This window comes from Dryas octopetala, chromosome 5, assembly GCF_963921425.1.
Source record: "Dryas octopetala chromosome 5, drDryOcto1.1, whole genome shotgun sequence".
NCBI lineage: Eukaryota > Viridiplantae > Streptophyta > Magnoliopsida > Rosales > Rosaceae > Dryas > Dryas octopetala.
The window spans coordinates 11,546,350-11,567,999 of record NC_141370.1 but is presented as its reverse complement, the minus strand read 5'-3'; the positions used below and the strand labels follow the sequence as shown (position 1 = coordinate 11,567,999).

Here is a 21,650-nt window from a genome sequence, read left to right as displayed (position 1 = left end):
AGAACAAGACTAATCTCCACACGTCACAATCTATGAACAATTATCATAAAGAACACAATCTTTCACCAAATTAGGATTTGAAAGAAGGAAAAAGACACAATACCCAATCAGCAGACACTTAATAGAACCATCTCTGCAACTCAAAGAACCAGAAAACCTGAAGTACGATCTTCTTCTTAAAGATGATCAAGCATGGAGTAGATTGAACTGAGCAGATCCAGTCAAGTACGAACACTACAATTGGAGCAACACGTCGTCGCTATGGTGGAAGAAGCGTCAGGATTTCTCCTGCTCTGATACCATGATCACAATCAAAGAAAAGCAAGAAAAGAGAGAAAGCTTGAAGAAGAAGCTCTGAATTTCATTGATCAAGTTACAGAGAATGAATAAGCCAATGAAGGAGCCAAAAGGCTTTATACAGTAACAACTAAAACCAGTCTTCTAACAAACTTTAACAAACTCATTATTTTTTAACTAATGCCACATGTCACAATCTAACAGGTCTTCTACTATCTAAATCACTGACCACTATGCTACTGACAGCTGTACAGTCAACAAAAATTAGGGGCGAAGATAAGATTTTACAGATGAGAAGGCCGAAACATAATACATCTAATATTTATTTTAGTTCTCACCAATATCTCAAAATATCTCACAAAAAATCTCAATAGTATCTAAAATTTATATCTTAAAAAAAAAAACTATTTTAGTATTTAAAACAAATAGTATAAAATTGCCAAGTCACTTACATTAGATATATTAAGTGTTCATAGAATTAGCATGAATGGCATGCCACATTCTTTGAGTGACCCTACACCCCAAAACATATTCATAAAAATTATGTGTATTCATATAAAAATATACAATTAGAATTTATTTAATATAAGCATGTTAAAAAAATTATTGTTGGAATATTAGATTTTACACGTTTGTTGCACAAATCATCACCAATTGTATTTGACTCTTTGTGTAATACCAAGTTCTTAAATATTGATTTTCTTGTTTAGTATAATTATATACTTGTTTTTTTAGTTGATATATAATTATTTGCATTAGTATTTAGGTAAGGAAGGCTTTAATCTAAGAAACTAGTCTTGAAGAGGTCTGGTTCATAAAACAAAACAAAAAAAGTTTGTTATTTAAGGCTATTTGTTCGATGTTTCCTGATATGATAAGTGTTGTAATAAAAAAAATTTGACATACTCTAAAGGGGTTGAAATTTTATAGTTTACTTACTGAGTAATCCCACTAGTAGTAGTTTAGTGATGATGATGCTCTTGACGCATTGAGTGATTGGCAAAGTCTTTGAATTCGGTTCAACTTCTAGGACCAAATTTATGATTTATTTATTTTAAATGTTGAGTTTATGATGTCAAGTTTATAATTAGGAGATATGATTAGGAGATATTATTGACTACTTTATAAATTTAATCTATATTATGGATTTTGAAGCAATTAGGTTCAAGATTTGGGGTTTTTTATTAGAATGTATGACATGATTTATTTGATAAAATTAGAAGAAAATTTTTCGCATGGCCTAAGTTATGTAAGTTAATTTCAAATCACATATTCGAATGTATGTGTTTGTGGTCATAATGATTTGGTGTGTGTAATAGATTTTTAAATAAATTCAGCTGAGCTTCATATTACTTTCTCATCTAATCTATGTGGACACACAATTCACTCACTTGAGTACTTGAGGCTTTTTTTATAATAAGAAATATTTGATATTTTGGCATTAATTTGAAGTCAACAAAATAGCATATTCGTAGCAAAATGTACATTGGCCCTTCTAGGAGTGGAGTCAAGAATTCCTTGTAGCAAGGGCTGATCCAAAATGATGAGACACTATTCCATATATTTATATATGGGTTCAATTTGGGGTTTATTTATTTAGTAATAAGTAGAATACTAAACACATCATTTGTAATCCCAACTCCCAAGCATTATTCTATTTTGTATCATGATTCTAGCCCAACTTCTATTACCCAATTCTTTTTTTTCTTTTTTTTTACATTTACCCTTTTAAAAAGGGCAACTAAACAACTCTTCATCACATTAACACAATGATCCATATCCAGGTGGATAGATAAAGGAAGAATTGTTTGGTTGCAGTTTTTTGCAAAGATAAATGTGGATTATAGACAAAGATTGGGTCAAGAATCAAAATAGAAATAATTGGACAAATAACCTATTCTTAACAAAAAAACAAAAGCAATCTGAATCAACTAAATACAAAAGAAAGATAAACTCATACTGTGCATAATCATTGAGTTCACGTAACCAAACGATGTGGTGAGATTTAAGTTAGATGATATTTGATTTAATTTACTTTGAATTCAATTTAAGAATCTCTGTAATGTTCATGGGAAGAAAAGAAGAGAAGACAAAATATTTTTACAAGGGATACATCAACAACACATTATAACGTAAATTGATTTTCAAAAGTTTGCAGGGGCTATGATCTCTCTTAGTCCCTTCTATGTTCCGTCCCTGATCAAACCGACTACATATTTCGAAAAGCATCTTGGTTTTCCCAACCCAACTTTGAAATGCAGCATATATCCTGCTGAATGTGCCATGTTGATTTTGCAAAGAACATGTCAGATGCTCCACACTAAAAGAGCCACCAGTGGCGCTGATCATCAGCTCTTCGAGTGCTGTTCGGGGTTATGCTGATTCTTTCTGCATTTGAGACCAGCCATTTCCCGAAATCAGGAGAAGAGGCAAGTTCTACCAAGGCTTTCTCTGTCGAGTCTCTGGTGAATTTTTCCCACTCATCTTTTGAAAATTTTCTCCTTTCAGGTGTGGTGTGGAAGGCTGAAGGATATAACCCTGATTCTGATGGCTGACTACGTGGTGTCCTCCTGCTAGAACCTGAAGCACATATATCAGTAGCATGCCAAGTGGATAATAATAAGCAATTATCTAATGGTTTGATTAGTAATGGAAAATTAAATATATGGGAAACAAGCGAACCTAGGCCGGATGAATTGCATGAAGCCAAGCTAAAATTTTTGGATTGAGGCCTTGGGGACTCAAAGTCTTCCTTGCTTTGAGCCTTGCATATGTATTCATCAAAAGCATATTCAGAAGTGTACATGTATTCATCCGGAGCATACTCAGGAGAATCAGGAACCTCCAATCTTCTGCTCTTCTTTTTGGGTGATTTCAACAGTTTCCTGCAGAAACATTCCATAAATGTCATGAATGGCCAAAAGGAAAACCATTGCAAAAATCAAAAGAAACATGCATATCTGCAGATCATTTCAGATCCACAAATTATCATGTTGATTGCCAGAAGCATGAGGAACTGTATATCCATTTTTTTTATTTGAAAGAAAACACATGCGCAAGCGCACACCACACACTTCAGCACTATTGACGTTTAGAGTCAACTCATAAATAACATATTTAAATTGTAGATATCGATGAATGGAAGCAGCTCATGATCATGGAAGAGAATAACTAAGCTTCAGAACTGGAAAAAAAGATACCTGTACATACGACGAAGGAATCTCCACCTAAAGATTTGCCTCAATATTGAAGAAACTATAATTCCAAATATTAAAGCTTCTGCTGCCAGTAGGAGATCGGAAGAACTCTGAAAATAAAGAATATATCAAATCAATTTTTGGATAGTGAGACATTTACATGATCACGGTTAATAAAAACGCGAACCCCAGTTAGATTCAGGCATGATACACTTTTTAGTTATTGGGAGAACCCAAGGATATAACATACCTGAAGAATCGCGGTGGCAGCCAGAATTCGGATAGACCAAAAAACAAACTGAGATGTGCTTATATCAATTGATCCATCTTCCGTCAAGACCAGTTTGCGGACTGCCCAGAAGCCCAACCATGCTCCAGCCAGTATAACAAAAGCCAGAAGAAATATAGCCAACTGCAAATAATTGAGAGCATTTTCCAAGTATTACCAACAGTTACTGTGTAATCCTTAGTGTATGGGTCGCAGCAAAATAAAATAAGGTGAAACAATATTTCTCCATTGACTTTAATGAAACAGTAAATCCAGCAAAAAAAAGGGGCAAGAGATACCACAAAAGCAACAACAATTATGAATATCAATTGACCCTTATAAAAAAAAGATCTACTTCAAGGTTGATTCATAAATTATTTCCACACACACAACCCCCCCCCCCCCCCCCCCCTCCCAAAAAAAAAAAAAAGCACCCAAATACAAAACAAAAAACCCCCATGTAAAGAATGACCGTGTGCTTCTAAGCCTCTAAGGTATAATGCCATTCAAATATTTGAATTCTAATTTTGACATTAATTAGTACACACCTGAATAAAACTAAAACCCAAGATGGTAAGAGTAATGGAGTAGTGCAGAATTATAAGCACATCTAACCTGAAAGAGAATACAAAGTAAATCAAAACCAAAAGAAAAAAAAATTGAAAAGTATATTAAAGAGTTCATATGTTATTAACAAGATCTTTAACACTTCATATTTCATTAAAGCAAACAACTATATTCCTAAGTTGAAGAAGTTATGAGGGGGGATTTCTTTCCCCTAAGAGATGGCCATTTATTGATTATTCCAGGCATATCACTTGAAACTACATATAATAATTTTTGGTAAGAACTAAGTCTAAGGCAGTAAGGCTGGCTTCACCAGGTAATCAACTGAAGTTGGCATAGTGTCATTGACTTTTATGGTTGTTTTAACTTGCAACAGAAAACAATAATAAAGGTCTCCAGAAACAGAACTATGATATGAAAAGGAATAATCTGGATGGCAAACCATGAATGCATTCTGCTTTATGTGATACTATGGTAATAATCAGAATAATTCAAGATAACTTACTTACAGGGTTATACATGTCTTCACTAATTCCCATCTCTGTGAGTATTGTACGCAATAATCCAGGTATGTAGCGGAGGAGAAAAGATCCCAGACCAATCTGATAAAGTGTGAGAATTACATGGATCATTATCATAATATCATGTAAACAAAAACGACATAATGGTAAATTAACTTTAACTCTGATACATACCAGGGATGAGTATACAAAAACTGCAAGCGAGTTCCTTCGACCAGTTGGGAGAAGCTTCATCCCCTGTAAACAAGCAGAAAAAATAAAGTCATACTAATTATCAGTTATATCTTCTTGGATGAATCTAAAGACTTTCTTGCACAATCTAGATTACATAGGCAGCTTTACGATAATACATAAAGTCCACGTGATAAGAACTGCAAAGGAAAATTTCATTACCTGAAAAAGGACCATCAATATTACAAGAACCACCCCTATTGCCATTGCACTGCTGTAAAAAAATACTAATGATCTGCTCAGGGGGGATGCCAAGCTCATCATGATTATGCCCAATATCAAAAATATTATGCGATAAGTAAAAAATTCTGCAAAACAAAACAACACATCAATGAACCAGTCATTAAATGTAAGGATTAGAGTAAGATGTAAAAGTATATGCATATTAGACTGAGAAGAGTTACCTTCTTCAATGGACACCTCATAGGTCTCTAAGGATGAAGCAGCTGTCCGTAGATCTAAGAGTTTGTTTGCAAAAGGTGACATGGATTGAGACCAGGAGCCCTTGGCAGCTTTCTCCCACTGGTTGTGAGGGCACATCCCTATTCCAAGAGATACATTTCTGCAAAGAAACATAACACTCTTAAGTAATAACTAAATGCATTGGTATCACATTCTTCACTGTTTCTGTTTTCTAACAAAACTAAATCTTCATTCCAAGTTGGGATTACATTATTGGAAAGAAAAATAACTCAGTTGATGACTAAGATGGATGAGCACTTCCATTGCATATAAAAAGCAAAATACTGCTCTATGATCAAAACTTGAAAATTTAAGTTCAAAATACATATGCAATCAAATACAAAAAGGCACTTGCAAACTGTTTCAGTGTGATTTCAACAATGCCGTTATCAGAGACTGCTAGCAAAGGTATACAGCCCAGAAGACACTTCAATAAGCATATGCCCTTCCCACAATCACCAATTATAAATCTAACAATATAATAAAATGTTTCATTTCAAAGAAAACACAATTTGACATTACACACAAAGAACTACTTCAAAACAGCAGCAAATAAACTATCACTTTTCAGAGACACTGACAATATAACTTCTTTCCCATTCAGTAAAATAAGTCCTGCACACAAAATGTGTCACAGACACGTAGTATTAACAACTCACAAGGCCCATAATATTGATGACTCACCTGTGAAAACAAACCTCAAAGGTCGCTACGTGAATGCTTGAATTTATTCCTGATACCTTCACCTTCACCATGTGGGCAAACTTCCCCAAATTTTTAAGCCTTGACAATCCACGGATATGAACTCTTTCACACACCACTGAAGTACCAGGCTTAGAACCAGGAGATTTTTTAACTGGGATGCCATGAGATAATTGTAACTTAGCAGAGTGGGCAATATCTGCAAAACCAAAAGCATAAGAAAAGGGTATCAGCACCCAAAATGTCAAACTTTCACCCAAAGGTTATTTTCAGAGGTACTGATCCCAGTAGCCTTTTTCAATCTTGAAAAGATGTCCAACAACGCTGCCATCTAGGAGGCATGTTTTGGTTTTCAAAAGAAAGCACATTTTAATAAATGCTATACCTATAATGTAGTGGGTACTGAAAGATCACACACACAGACAGAGCCCATTAAATTAGTAAGTAATCCATAAAGACTAGGATTTTAAACCAAATTATATGTGAATAGGTAAGAAAACCCAACCAAAATATCAATAAAAATACCCAATTCTTGCAGACAAAGGAAGAGCAAGTCAAAACCAAAATTTGAAAATTTCCAGGCTCTTGATTCTTTATAAAATTAAAGAACCAAATAAATAAGTCTACTCCTATCCACTTGAAAAACCTATATTTGAGTTCTCGAATTCTTGGCAATTTTGTAGCACAAGAATCACATAACTTTCTTCTTTTTCCTCAGTATGCTCAGCAACCGTTCAGAACGAAAAGTATTAAGAAAAAAAATATTTGGAGCTTTAAATTACTGTTTATAATACTAAAAACCCTAGATTTGAAAATTTCATAGAGTTGGATAAGCGCAATAATATTTAAATTAGTATTGGAAGAGAAATTACCTAAAGAATGCTCATTGGATGATTCAATGGAAGAAGAAGACGAAGACGAAGACGAATATGGGAGCGATAGCAATAAAAGCCAGAGAATGCAGGCAGAGACGCGAAGCGGTTTAGCAGAAGCCATTGTTTCTTGGTTTCGACTTTCGAGTCACAGAGAGAGAGAGAGAGGGGAAAAGCGCGCGTCGAAAATACGGGACGTTGGCAAGGGCAATTCTGCTATTTTGTAGGGATAGAAATTTTATTGGGCCTGAGCCTGACCAACATTAGTGAAACCGGCCCAGGATGTGTTCGTTATATGAGAAGCAGGCTGGGCTTTCGAAAAATAAAAAATAACGAACACACAACATTTGAACAGTACGCCTAACCAAACAAAAAAATGTACACCTAACCAAAAAAAAGTTCTGGGATAAAAAGACATAAAAAGAAAACTCCAAAATATTTCTTTAATTCGGCCTTGTTTAGGGAATAGAATTAGATTGGACTAAATTGAAATAGACTATCACAAGATTTACACTTTTAGTCACAAATTGTGTTGTGATTAAAACCTTATTTTTTGTAGTGATAGTCTATTTCATGAACATATGCTGGATAGGATAATTGCTCAGATTTTTTTATGGTATCAAAATCTGATTATTTACATGGGCTAAACAGCCACACGTGTTCCACATTACTTAATATGAGTTGTTCACACATTTGACTTAAACGGTGTCATACGTCAGGAGATATATCAAAATGTAAAGTATTATCCCACATTAAAAATTTAAAGCCTTATATAAGGCTTTATAAGGTCTTATGACTTGAATCTAAACTTTAAGGTGTGACTGTGTGAGAGCCCAATATTTGGATAGATGAGGTATTTTATGGTGTATATTTGTTTTTTTTTTTTTTTTTTTTAGCTTAGGATTTAAAACTTAGTTTTGAAGTTGTGGGCAAAGCACTTATGTTGTTGATGATTGGCCATTTATAACCTTTTTTTGGATATGGGTCTTTCTACTGTGCTGCAAGTATTTGTTCACTGATGATGTTAGTGGGATTGTTAGGTCTCTGACTTGTCCTAACTTAATTTGTTTTCCCCTTTGACCTTAGGTCCAATGCAAAAGGCAATTAAATCATTGAACATTCATTATTCAATTAGGAGAACATGAACACCCTAATTCTAACTTTTGAAGAGGAATCTCATGGGAAAAAAAATAAAAAACCAAAAAAAGAAAGAACTTTTGAGAGAGGAAGTTAAGAGGCAGCGCACTGGGGAACCCTTATTGGCTGGCGCTGCAGTGCTTCAGAAGTTTGAACAAAAGAATTTCTCATGTAAAAACAAATGTAAGCCATCATGTCGAACAGTAAAATTTGTTGCAGAGGATTTCTTCATAAATCACCGAAGAGAAAGACTTTTACGTAAAGAGTGTATATAATATTGTCTTTCTCTCGTTACGTGTTAGATCACATGATAAGAGAAATAGACATAAAAAGTCAAAGTTAGTCCGATGATTTAAGTGGCCCTAAGCAAGAAAAAAATTTAAGACCATTTGCCCATTCAATAACTAAAATTAATTGACCAAAAAATCAATAAGCAATTTCTAATTTAATACCCATCAATTTAGTAAGAGAAATTAAAAAAATAAAACTTATTTGAATTAATTGAGAATCTTAAAGTATACAAAAGCTAGAATCAGTTTTAAAGATAACTAATACATGTAGTAAATTTTAGGCTGCAAGTAGCAAGATTCTTGGCAAGCTATATTCCAAATTCTCTGCTAACAAACCTTTGTTACCAAATTAGAGAGCTTTCTTACTCCTCGATATTAATTAAAGAAGACAAAGTGTAAAGCAACTAAGAGGAATAGTCGAATGGATGAATGAGGCCATACTATGAGACTGAGAGTGATGAAGATGAATGAATAGTTGACAAATAATAGTTAGAGAAAGAAGATAATTAGAGGAATAAACCATAGATGAAGGAGGCATAGACTAAAAATAAGAATAGTAAAAAAAGTTTGTTTTTTTTATTTATTTAAAAAGCCCAACTTAATTAGAAGTTTGAGGCCCTTTGGGTAGGTGGCCCTAGGCGGTCGCCTAGCTCGCCTACCTTCAGGGCCGGCCTTGCAAATAGTATATACAATCGTGAGACACAAACAATATATACAACCCTGATAAGTAAATTTTTTCCATTACATAAACAGTATTGCTACACTTAGCACATTTTTATACTACAATTTCATACCATCTTACATGGCATTTATACATTAGATACTAAAAATTAAAAAATTAAACTTAAAAAAAAAAATATATCATTCCACTAAAATAATGACACATCATGTGAGATACAAATGTGAGAAAAAAATGTGAAACAACTAGCATTATTGTTACAAAAATTAAGACCATCCTTTCAAATGGAAAGAAAGCACGCAAAAGACTTCATCTCATAAAATATGCATTACTTAATAGTGTAGTAGTAGGGAAATGAAGAAAAAAAAAAAGAGACTGGGTGGTTGTCATTATTGAATTGGACCCAATAATGGAATTAAAGGTGCATGGAGACGTTTCCCTCTGCTTCATCAGTTTGATCAGTCTGTTGGAAGAGAGTAAATGCCCGTGCAAGTCTTCCAAGCAAGTCCTTTAAAACTTGCTTTTTTTTTTTTTTGGCCAAGCCTTTAAAACTTGCTTAATAAACACACTTTCTTACAAACTGCATCCAAGCATATATCATATATGCAGTCCATCCATCCAATATCCAATCCATTAATGATTCAATTAATTAACTTGTAAGATGAGGACCCACCACTACCGCAAACAATTTAGCTTCGCATATCACATGTGTATCACTTTTTTAATATAAATAAAATCTACTTATATTAGAGAGGTACTACATAAATAGTACCCAAATAAATTTGCTAACATTATTGCATATATATAGAGGTTCATATATTTTGCGGATTCACAATCAAGCACTTATTAAAAAAAAAAAAATCAACCTAATATTTTGTTCGATCGAATTCATAAATTAATAAAAGCATCTTACATTTGTCCAAACATATGTGCTCCAAGACAACTCCCTCTAATTAATTAATCACATAATAAAAGCATCTTATATTGTTCGAGTACTTTACAAGAGAATCATATAGAAGAGACTAGAGAGACACCCACCGTAGATTAGCCCTCAATTAATGGTCAAAGTAATTAGAAGGCTTAATTATCGATTTACCACCCAAAATTGTAATTCATTCTCACTTTGTCACCTAAAATTTTTTTTGTTCAAGATTACCCATGTAACTTACATCTGTGTCCAATTTTACCTTGTTTCGTCAACAATTCCGTTAAAAATGATGATCTGGCAGTTAATGTTGACGTGACGTGCTGGATGTGCGCTACGTGTCACATCTTTGCTTTTATTTTCAGATTTTTTTATTTTTATAAACTTTAAAAATTAATTAAAAATAGCTCTGAACTCATAAAAATACACGGAAAATTCCTACAGACTCGTCTTGACTAGCACTAATTTACTATAAGGTTAAATTACCAATTTGCTCTCTAAAAATTTCCAAAAAAAAATTAGAAAGTCTAAATTTATTTCTAAAAAATTAAAATAAATTTCCCTCTATTAAATAAATTCTAGAATTTTCCTAAACTCTTGGACAAATTCTCAAAAATATTTTGAAAATTACCAAAAATCTATTTTAGAAAATTATTTCGAGACTTTACAGAAATTCTAGAATATATTTTATAAGAAAATTTATTTTCCTCTAAGACCGAGAGGTCTTTTGGGTAGCAAGTGTTCACGAGAAAGATATTATTAGTTTTTAGAAGACTAACGGTGTAGACTTCATATTTTTTGGAGTTCGGGAGATTATCCTATGAATTTTCAAAGAGTATAGAGTATTTTAATTTTATAGAAATTTTTAGAGGAAAAATTGATATTTTGACCCCATAGTAAATTAGTACTAGTGAAGACAAGTCGGTAGAAATTTTCCATATATTTTTTTAAGTTCAGAGTTATTTTTAATTAATTTTCAAAGTTTATAAAAATAGAAAAATAAAAAAAAATCAGAAGATACAAGAAAAGATGTGACACGTAGCGCACATCCAGCTCGCCACGTTAGCATTAACGGCCATGTCATCATTTTTAACAAAATTGTTGACAGAACAAGGTAAAATAGGACACAAATGTAAGTTACAGGTGGTAATCTGGGACAAAAAAATTTTTAGATAATAAAGTGAAAATGGATTACCGTTTTAGGTAATAAATTAATAATTAAGCCTAATTAAAATGAAGCCCAATAAGTTGCATTAGTATTATCCTAATAAAATTAAAAATTTGAGTACATCGATGAGTTGGGCAAGATCATAGCTTGTTGCCGCCAAATAGTAATTACAATTAATTAAACAACAAGGTTAATAATATTCTAATCCGCAGAACTAGTAGTATATGCGTGTCCAAATTCAATGAGTTACGTACATATATACCTAACTCTGAAACCCTAGCTAGCTAGGTTTAAGTGGAGACTGATAACATGCAGGTGCATCTGTCAAATTAAAGAGAAAAAGAGAATATGAAGAAGGTATTGGAAAGAGTGAAAGGAGGGTTCTTATGCTCATGCTCTGCTTGCTTTTATTCGTACTTAGCCACCTGCTATACTTCAAGTTCCAACCTCTGCAATGCTGTGCAAGGCTGGCCTCCACTGCCCACCACCACCACCACCACCTCCACCACCATGATTTCTAGCCACACCTCTGTAGCTGCTGCTAGTGCTGCCAGTACCACGGTGACCCTCATGCTCCATCTGATAAAAACAAAAAGGGAAAATATATATATATATATATATTGATCAGCATGCATTGATGCATGTATTAGACACTTTACAGGCACGCACTCGCCGTTAGACAATGACAATTCATAATATTTAATACGTACTCAACATTGACACATTTAAAAAAGCTAGCAACAGATGTCTGTCTATGTTAATTGTTTAAGTACCTATAAGGACATCTTTTCTACATGATCATTAATTTTTATATAACTCAAAAGATCGATGGCTACAATTGACTTCCAAGAAAAGCATAGTTTGATGAGAAACACTTTTCTATAATATTGGTGAGTGGGGGAAGTGAATTATGAACAAACCCCACCAAAAATTAATATGAAAAGTATAGAAATTTGCATTAAGCAATATTGCATTCATAAATTAAGTTTGGCACGATTTCATCATTTTGCAAATCGCATGCATGCAAAGGTGAGCTCAACGACTTTTCCAATCTTCTCAAATAAATCTGCCTCAACTTAAATAAGTGCATAACTAAATACATCCCACCACTAAAATTGGAAACCTTCAACAATTTATTGTACCTTAATTAGAAAAACCCTTCAACAAACTAAAAAGGAAGATACTGCGAAAAGGACCACATATCAACAATTAATCTGTACTTTGTTGCATCACATGATTAATATATTGTTAATTAGCACATCTACTACATTGATCAGGTGATTAGATCAACATGATCCTTCTAACATAACTCAAATTGAAAACATTTAGCTTGCCTAACTTTTCTGATGGCCCACATGTTGATTAGTAGGTACTCGATCAATTAAATTCATTGCATGGTTGGTGCATATCATATCGATCATCTCCACAGTGGGCATCACATCTTATTGTCATATATGGCAATCTAATGTCAACATAAAGTCTACCCATGTATGCGTGATGCATGGTATGGATCAAGAATGACCATTGACCACTATCATCATCATCATCATCATCATCCCAGAGTGAAATTATATGTCAAATTCAAAACAGAACAAAATTGCTTTCTATCATAAAAAATGTTGGTAGGCTCATATATGGCTAACAAGTCAATCAAGCAACTATACAATGCCCACTCAATCATGCTTAACCCTACCCTACAACCCATCATGCTATGATGTTACATATTTTTTTTTTTCTTTGAATTTTATCCTAATGCAAACTTCTGACTGTGCAAGATTCTTGCATATTTTTTTATCTGACAACAATAAAACGTGAATTGCCAGAAAAACCCACATCCCTCGATATCCGTGGGTTAAAGTATAAATTCAGATTCTTCGAATTACAGACGATAATTTAGTTAATTCACCAGTCAGACACAGAAATCAGTCGATCATCATTTCTGACCTCTCTGGAATCTGGATGCATATTTTTTTTGTTACTTTATTGGAATTGCCTTTCAAAACCCATATATCTTTTGGGTGATGTTATTTACATTCCAAAAAATGTTATCCTATAATTTAAACTATATAAATTTTCTCTTACATTTAGAGGGTAGGATAACCTTTCTACAGTGCCAATAACATTTCCCTATCCTTTTTAGTTGATATAAAAAATTTATATATATATATATATATACAAATTCGAATGTGTGAACATTCAACGTGTCATCGAGCACTCGATAGTTTTGTCAACTACTCGACAATACTTTTTTAAAATAGACAAGTGTTCGGTGCTGTTTTATCTGCCAAGTTTTGAAAATATTTTCCAATGGTGTCACCTCATTCCCTCTTAGAGTATAAAATAAGTTTGATAAAAGCGTTATATTAGGATTTAGCTATAAAATTTTGGATAAAGAGCTAAATCATAACATAAATGCCAATAAACTAGTATCGTGTTGCAAAATTTTACACTACCGAACACGTGAACTGCGACCGTTAGCACATGAAGGAGACTATATATGTATATATATATATATAGGAGTGCTCTAAAGCTAACCAGTTAGCAAGTTAATACGAAGCTAACCATGCTTTTGGGTCCACAACATCACTAATCTCATAATCCGAATCATCAATTATGTAGGCCATACTTCAAAGATCATCATTGCAAAAAATCAACTAAATCGAAAATCATGTAATCATCTAATTGAGATCAAATAAATAGACAATTAGTATTATCGATAAAAGCATAAAAATAATTGTTATTATAATCAAATGGCTAAATGACTTCTGATTTTGAAGATTTTTTACATGAAAGATCATTTAAGCATGACCTAAAAAATAAACGATTTGAATTTTGAAATTACATTATGCAGTGGGCCCAACAGGGTGGTTAATTTTTATTAACTTACTAACTAATTAATTTTAGAGCATTCATTTATATATATATATGGTTAATTCAAAAATGCATATAACATTGGGCTTACGCCTTCCCTTGTACCAAAAGAAAAAAACAAAAATGCATGTAACATTATGATTAACCCTTTGGACCGTAAGATACCATTGTCCCTCTCTCTCTCTCGAATGATGCCAAACCTCATACCCCGCACTAACAAAAGAGTCTACAAAGTGCTTGATGTCCAAGATTAATGGGAATGACGAAAATACCCTCACAAGTTACAAGTTCATCTAATTTGCAATGGCTGCAAAAATGGTTTTATTATGGTCTACAAAGTTACAACTGCGTAGTACGTACCTTGTATGAGCTGTGGTTGTCAGACCTCAAATTCGGATTCGAACTCGGACTCGGACCACCCAAGCCTCTATCCCTCAGCAACTTCCCCAGCTTCAAAGACTTTTTAGCAGCGAACTCCTTCAACACATCTTCAAAGGCCAAAGTCGTCACTAAAAAGTAAAAACCGTCGCAAAAAATAAAGAAATTAATTAAGCGTTAATTAAGAAGTGGGTTATGTACCTTCGAAGCTGATAAGGCGATAGACCTGGCCGATGAGCAGAGTGTCGTCGGGTCTGAGAAGCTTGAGCTGCTTCAATGGGGCGCCATTGTCGGACTTGAGGGTCGGGGAGGTGGTGACAAGTGCCACGTAGTGACCGGGGTTTGACGTCATGATCTCGTGAGCACTGACCGACCAGTAAATCCTCTGGATCTTGTTGTCCGGGTGCTGAATCAGCACCGTCGCTGCCTCCGCCGCCTGACAGTTACCCATGGAAGCTCTCTCTCTGGAATCCAAGTTTTGCTGAAATTTTTTGATTAATTAGAAGTACGGAAAACCACCCTTTTGTTGATTTTGTAATGGAGGATTAATGGTGGACGTGATGTGATGTGACGTGGGGGGTTTGGGGTTTTGGGTTTGGGTTTTTGGATTTGGGATTTGCGGTACCTATTATTTAGGGAAGGGAAGGGTCCTCTGTCTCTGTCTCTCTCTTTCTCTCAGTTTCTCAATAAATGAAATCTGACGGAGGGTCTTAATTTTCACGTTCACCGACGCACACGTCAAGAATTAAAGGAAAGATGTGACAAACACAGAGACCAGAATAAATTACAAATCTGAGTTTTCAGAAACGTGAACTGGAAATTAATATGAGAACAGAGAAACAGAGGAAAAGAGGAGGGTTGTTGTGGTTATATATGTGTAATGTGTACGTAGTGAAGGTACGTGAAGAAGAGGAAGCGTATAAGATGAGGGTGGTGAAGAGAGTGGGAAGGAATCAAAACATGATTATGGTTTGGTTTGGTTGCAGACGTGTTAGATGTGCAAAAACACCTGTGATATATATATATATATATATATGGGGTTGCGTCTACAGGGAAGACTAGGGACCCCACTGGATCTCAACGCTGCTGCTGCTTGCAGTTAAATAATCTCATACTTCTCATACTTTTTTTTTTTTTTTTCTCCAAAGATATCAGAGGCTGCCCTTACCAAACAAAAGGAAGTGTTAGGCCAATCAATTAATTAAGTCCTAATAAAGCTTTGTTGTCAACATAATACAGGGTTGGCGGTCAAACTTGTTTTGGAGGGTGAAAGTGCAATTGCTTAATGAGGTTTTACCAAATTGCTTGTGTGGCACATGCAAAAGACCATCCCACCAACATTTGCATTATTAACTAACCCAGTCAGCATCAGCATGCACCACACCTTCCACTACCTGGACCAATGATCATCCAATTCCAACATTTCAATGTCAAATTAACATATCCACCCAAAGGATGAGAGGATAGGGAAGGCCTTGGCAGGCCAAGGTTAATTGTTCTTCATCTTTTATTGTATATTTGTATGGGATTAGGCCAACCATAAATTAATTAAAACCCGCTTAAATCTCTCAATATCTAACACTTTTGTAAGACCTCCACCTCGAAGTCATAGTTTTTTTTTTTTTTTTTTCTCTCTTTTTCTTTTCTTCTCTTTTTGTGGATCGAATTTTCACTGAAAGATGCCATTTCACAAGTATTACATGGACAACATCAATGGGTGTAACTAAAATAGAATTTTCCATTATCAAATTATTAATATGAACTATTGATCATGTGAATTTTTTTTAAAAAAAAATATATAGTTCAAATTAACAATTTGATAATATAATATTATGATATGTCAAATTATCTAGTAAACGAACATTGCTTAGATTAAATAGTACATTTGGCCCGTATTCATTTTTCGATTGACAAATGAGTCCAAACTTATTGGCCTCCAATATAGTTATTTCCAATGTTGAATAGCTATTTTTCTCATGCATTCAAATTCGATCCCCTTTCCCCAAATCAAAATAATATTGAATAGCTATAAAAGATGCTGTTTTTTACACCTATTTTGTCTTTTCTTCTCATCACTAATGGGCTTAGTTTGGATTTTAATCTTGGTCTACATGTTTTTCAGTCGCCTCCCCCTCCTGTTTTGCGCCTTTTGGCGAAAATAACTTACATGTCCCTGTTATAAGGACATGTGTTATCTCCAATAGGGAGAAAGAGGAAGAGAGTAAGAGAGAGAGAAAGAAAGTGAGAGAAAGGGAATGAGAGAGATAGAGAGAGAGAGAGATGGGTTGAGTGATAACAGCTGGCATACTTGCTGTTGCAGATAAGTTCTTCTCCCTTTTGATAGATGATATATCTAGAGTGCCTAAGGCCAGGGATATCTTGATGTAATCTTTTGTTTTGGACATTCAGGTCCTCATTTGTACCAATAGTAAATAAATAAATAAGAGTGAAAATGACATTGTAAATTTATCCCACTTTTTTTCTCTCACTTCTGATCATACAAACATAGCTATCTGTGTATGTACTCCATCTAGTTTCAGATGAATAGAATTGTCCATGTATAAATGAACTTTTAGCCTTGTTTTGGGTACTGTGCTGGCCCAAGCTCAAGAAGACAAAACGGGGCCCAACTAAGCAACAATCAGTCTGGGCCTAGCAATCCTACACTAGTCCATGAATTAAGAGACAGCCGATGGTTAAAAAGCCCATCGCCATCAGAAACAACATGTGCTAAACAGAACACCCCCCTATCACCTTACTTTGGCAGTTTCTATCAAAGCTATGAAGGGGATTATGATTTGCTTTATTGCTTAAGCCTTTTTTTGACCATATGTAGCGTCTATAAACCCCAAAAAGGTTTCAAGATCCAATCCTCCAGTTAAGGTGTCTTATACACAAGTTTGGGCCCATAATTTGGTTAACAAAAGCCGGTACAGCTGGAGCTGTTCTACGAGTAATTGGCCCGTAAAACATGAGTGTGGGCTATTGCCACGGTTCATGTTTCCTGACACACGATTTCTCCAATAAAGTGAGATTCACTTATGTGGGGCCTACATGAGTTGGAGGAAAATTTTGAAATTTTTTCAAAAATTTTACTTTTTGAGGAGGAAATTTTATTCAAACTTCATAATATTCTTGGTAAGATTTATATTATTTGGGCGAAATTATGCCCCTCAACGTGTATGTTTGTCGCCTTTTTGTGAGAATTAATGAAATTTTGGCAAAATTTCGACTAAATTTCGTTTTTTAAACTAAACTTCGATGCTTGTTTTCACAGTTTCACTTTTTCTTAATCAAAACCAATATATGCCCAACCCAAACTGTAGCACGACATCAACCACAAGAAATAGCATAGATGGGTGAGAGGAGAGAGAAAGAGAAAGAGAGGTTACCTGGAGGATGGAGTTTCAGACAAGAGTGAGAGAGCTTGAAGAAGACGAGAATGGCGCTTGGAGGAGTGGAGGGGTGCTGAATCACTGAAGACAAGCCTAGAGAGAGAGAAGGTGAGAGATTGAGAGGGAAGACTGGAGACTTTGAGAGTCACGGGGAAAATGAAGGAAAGAAAAAAAAAAAAAAAAAAAAAAAAAAAAGAGGTTTAGGGTTGATTGGGACTTGGGACTTGGGACTTTTGGATAATTGCAAAGAAAAAAAAGGATTTAGGGTTTGGTTTAGTTGTTTATAAATCATAATACATTTTTATATAAAAAATAATTACAAATTCCTTAAAGGGACTGAACCTTAATATCCTATACCATATCCTAAACAATATGGAGTATAGATTATAAAGTATATAAGATTTATTATATAGATTAGAGAGTATAAAGAATATATTAATTTTATTTATTTATTATACTAATTTTATTTAACAGTATTTAACTTCAGCGCGCGCATTATATTCATCTTATATTACATGAAACCTACTTTATAATTTGGTTTCTTCAATGTTTTTTATCAATGTAATAGATAATATGTTAAATAAGCATATGATAAAGTTTCATTCAAAATTTTCGTATTTTGATAGCAGTTTCAATTGTTTTTGTTTAATTTTGTCGAAATCGAAATTTCTACGAAAATTTTCGTCGCAATTTTCATCAAAAATTTTCTCCAAACTAAGATTTTACTCATTGGTTCTACTTATATTAAAGAGATGATACACTCTATGGTTAGATAAGATAGTCTTCATAGTAGTACTTTGTGAATCAACTTAGTGAGCTTTGAGTTGGTGGCCTCAGCATTTCACACACTAACTATCTTATCTGATCATATAATATATTATTTCTCGAATAGATGTATGATTCACCTATGTATGCCTTTATGAGTAAATCTCACCTATATTAGAAAGATATACACCATATAGTCAGATAAGATGGTCTCAATAGCAGTATTTTACGAATGAGCTTTGATCCAGCCAATTTATTAGTAGTTATGAAAGATATTAAAATTTGTTTCTTATTGAGGAACTTTTTAAAATGACCCATTTAACATGCCATTAAAATTTAGATTTTTGCATCCTTCTTTAAATATATAACTCCACTAGCGAGACTTTAAGCTCAGAGCTTATGGACCAGCTCGAATCTATTCTTGACATATTCCACTATTTGAATAATTCGGTCCTTTTACAGTTTAAAAGGGTAATACTTGTTACCCTTCCAAAATAGGATTCAACATTTGTAGGAGTCACATTAATGACCGTTTTATGAAGTTTCACTTTCTTATTATTGGTTACTTAACAAATGATTCATTGTCGGCCAAAGAGAAAATCAATCGAAGGTAAATTGTTATTTGTTAGGAATCAATGACTTTACTTTTTTAGTGTATTATAAGACAATTTGATATAAGTCCTTTATGTTGCCCTTTGTGACTTAATTCAAGTTATGCGTGTGGATGAAACTAATCCTCCTTAAAAAACAATCATACACAATAATGTATAACATATAAACTGGGTGATCTACTATTAGTAATACCGATATACTTTGAGATAACTTCACATCTGGATGAGTTTATTGACTTTCTTTTGAGACCTAATAGGTTAAACTAGTGATTATATTAATGTTTGAGCCATCAAATTCATTCATTAAATTGCAAATGATAGAATAGCTCAATTAGAAAGGTTGTAAAATTGTATCATCTACACTCAATTCGATTTTCCATTCTCCTTAAAATTTAAAGAGATAATTAGGCTTGTATCCTTTAGAAAAATAATTTTTAGATGGAGACCGGAGGTGTTTTAAAATTTATAAGAAAATTATTTTAATTCATAATAAAATCCTTCAATTTATAAGAATTTTGAGCAGTGCCTAAAATTTTGGAGTTAAAACCTGACGACTTTTGCCCAAAATTTTGAAGTTAAAATCTAACATAAAGTCGTCAAAGAAAAAAAAAAAAAACTTGATTAAAAATTCTAAATCACTACTGATCTAATTGGTCTTAATCTAAAAAAAAAAACTCATAAAATATAGGGTTATTTTTTTTAAAGTCCATTTTTTTAAAATTTACTGTTCATCCGGCCCAACCGCTACAGTGAAATACTGTAGCAGCCCACTTTTTAAAAAAACCTGGTGGTACAGTAACGGCGTTACTGTAGCACGCTACAGTATTTTTTTAAAAAATCCAATTTTTGTTTCCTTCTTCATTTCAATGCCAATTGGTACAAAAAAAAAAAAAATCATAATTTAGGTATTTTTCATTCCATAAACATGTAAAATAATAACCATCATAAAACACAACAAATCAACATGAAGCATCCATAATCTTTTTCAATCACCTATTACTACTGTCCGGTAGTAACAATCATCTATTGTTATTGTTCGGTAGTAACAATCACATATTGCTACTGTCCGGCAGTAACAATCACCTATTGTTACTATCTGTCAGTAACAATCACCTATTGCTACTGCCCGCCAGCATAATCACATATTGTTACTGCCCGGCAGTAGGAATCACCCATTGCTATTGCTCGGCAGTAACAATCACTCATTGCTACTGCACAACAGTAACAATCACCTATTAGAATGATGAATTAGATCAAATCAATTTGAGATTTCAAAATTTATTTACCAAACGCCATTAATACTAGATATTCAAAGAGAAAAAAAGTTAACACATATACATTTCACAACTATTATAATCAACAATCTTACATAAACATGTCAGAATATATGGCAAGAGAATTTCCCTACGTTTATATTACTTGTTTGCATATGTACGTTGTGTGTTTATGTGTGTGTGCATTGAAAATGATTTTGTAAATTGATCACTAGAAAAGATTCTATTAATTAATTAATTTCTTTCATATGATTGATTATTGCAGGAAGTTTGGACACTTTGCAGGATTATGAAGCGAATTAATCCTTGTAGAAAGTATGCATCAAATTGGCATAAGACAACTTCCAAGCAGCAAAGTGTGGTTGACTCAAGTTCTAAAACATGCAGTTCTGAGTCAGATGCAAATTTGGGTGCTTTGGCAGCTGCTAAGGATCAATTTGAAAGGAGTCCTCTTTTCTATAATGGTAACATGTATGAAGGGAACCAATTTTTGGCAGAGCAGCTGAGCTTAAAAGGTGAAGTTGATCCAATGGTGAACTCATCATCATACATAAGCTTTTCCAATCCAAATGAAGATGATGAGATATTAGGATTATCATATGGCAACTGGGATGAGCTCAAACCAATGATCGATTGTGTTCTAAATCCATCACTGCTATATATATAGTTGTAGCTTTTTGGATGTCTCACACACATACACAAATTATGAGGGACTTGCATGTCTCAATGTTTTTTTTTACCAAATCAATTTGAGATCTAAGAATGATGACTTAGATCAAATCAATTTGAGATTTCAAAATTTATTTACCAAACGCCATTAATACTAGATATTCAAAGAGAAAAAAAGTTAACACATATGCATTTCACAACTATTATAATCAACAATCTTACACCTATGCATTCAAAAACCATAGGAATCAGCAATCTTGTATTTCCTAAATTTAGAAACCAAAAAGGAAAAACATTAGTACGACAGAAAAGAAAAGAAAAAAAAAAAGCAAAAGAAAATGAATTATCTTGAATCCATTTCTATGACAAAT

General features: G+C 33.6%; 3 protein-coding genes across 3 annotated transcripts; 1 reads left to right on the top strand and 2 right to left on the bottom strand.

Annotated features, from left to right (window-relative positions):
• Positions 1-2,312: 2,312 nt before the first annotated feature.
• On the bottom strand, positions 2,313-7,287 carry LOC147284292 (transmembrane protein (DUF2215)). The gene is made up of 10 exons (XM_086244782.1): positions 7,118-7,287; positions 6,228-6,444; positions 5,486-5,643; positions 5,244-5,389; positions 5,025-5,087; positions 4,839-4,931; positions 3,745-3,906; positions 3,498-3,604; positions 2,980-3,182; positions 2,313-2,877 (listed from the first exon to the last, which is right to left on the bottom strand). Exons 1-10 carry the CDS (start codon positions 7,239-7,241, stop codon positions 2,618-2,620), a joined length of 1,533 nt encoding a protein of 510 aa, XP_086100908.1. The 5' UTR covers positions 7,242-7,287; the 3' UTR covers positions 2,313-2,617.
• A 4,104-nt stretch (positions 7,288-11,391) lies between these two features.
• LOC147284291 (DUF4228 domain protein) lies at positions 11,392-18,095 on the bottom strand. Its single transcript, XM_086244576.1, has 4 exons — positions 17,958-18,095; positions 14,767-15,046; positions 14,548-14,675; positions 11,392-11,895 (listed from the first exon to the last, which is right to left on the bottom strand). Exons 2-4 carry the CDS (start codon positions 15,014-15,016, stop codon positions 11,752-11,754), a joined length of 522 nt encoding a protein of 173 aa, XP_086100702.1. The 5' UTR covers positions 15,017-15,046; positions 17,958-18,095; the 3' UTR covers positions 11,392-11,751.
• Positions 18,096-20,899: 2,804 nt separating this feature from the next.
• On the top strand, positions 20,900-21,277 carry LOC147284290 (uncharacterized). Its single transcript, XM_086245671.1, has one exon. It carries the CDS (start codon positions 20,900-20,902, stop codon positions 21,275-21,277), a length of 378 nt encoding a protein of 125 aa, XP_086101797.1.
• The last annotated feature ends 373 nt before the right edge of the window (positions 21,278-21,650 follow it).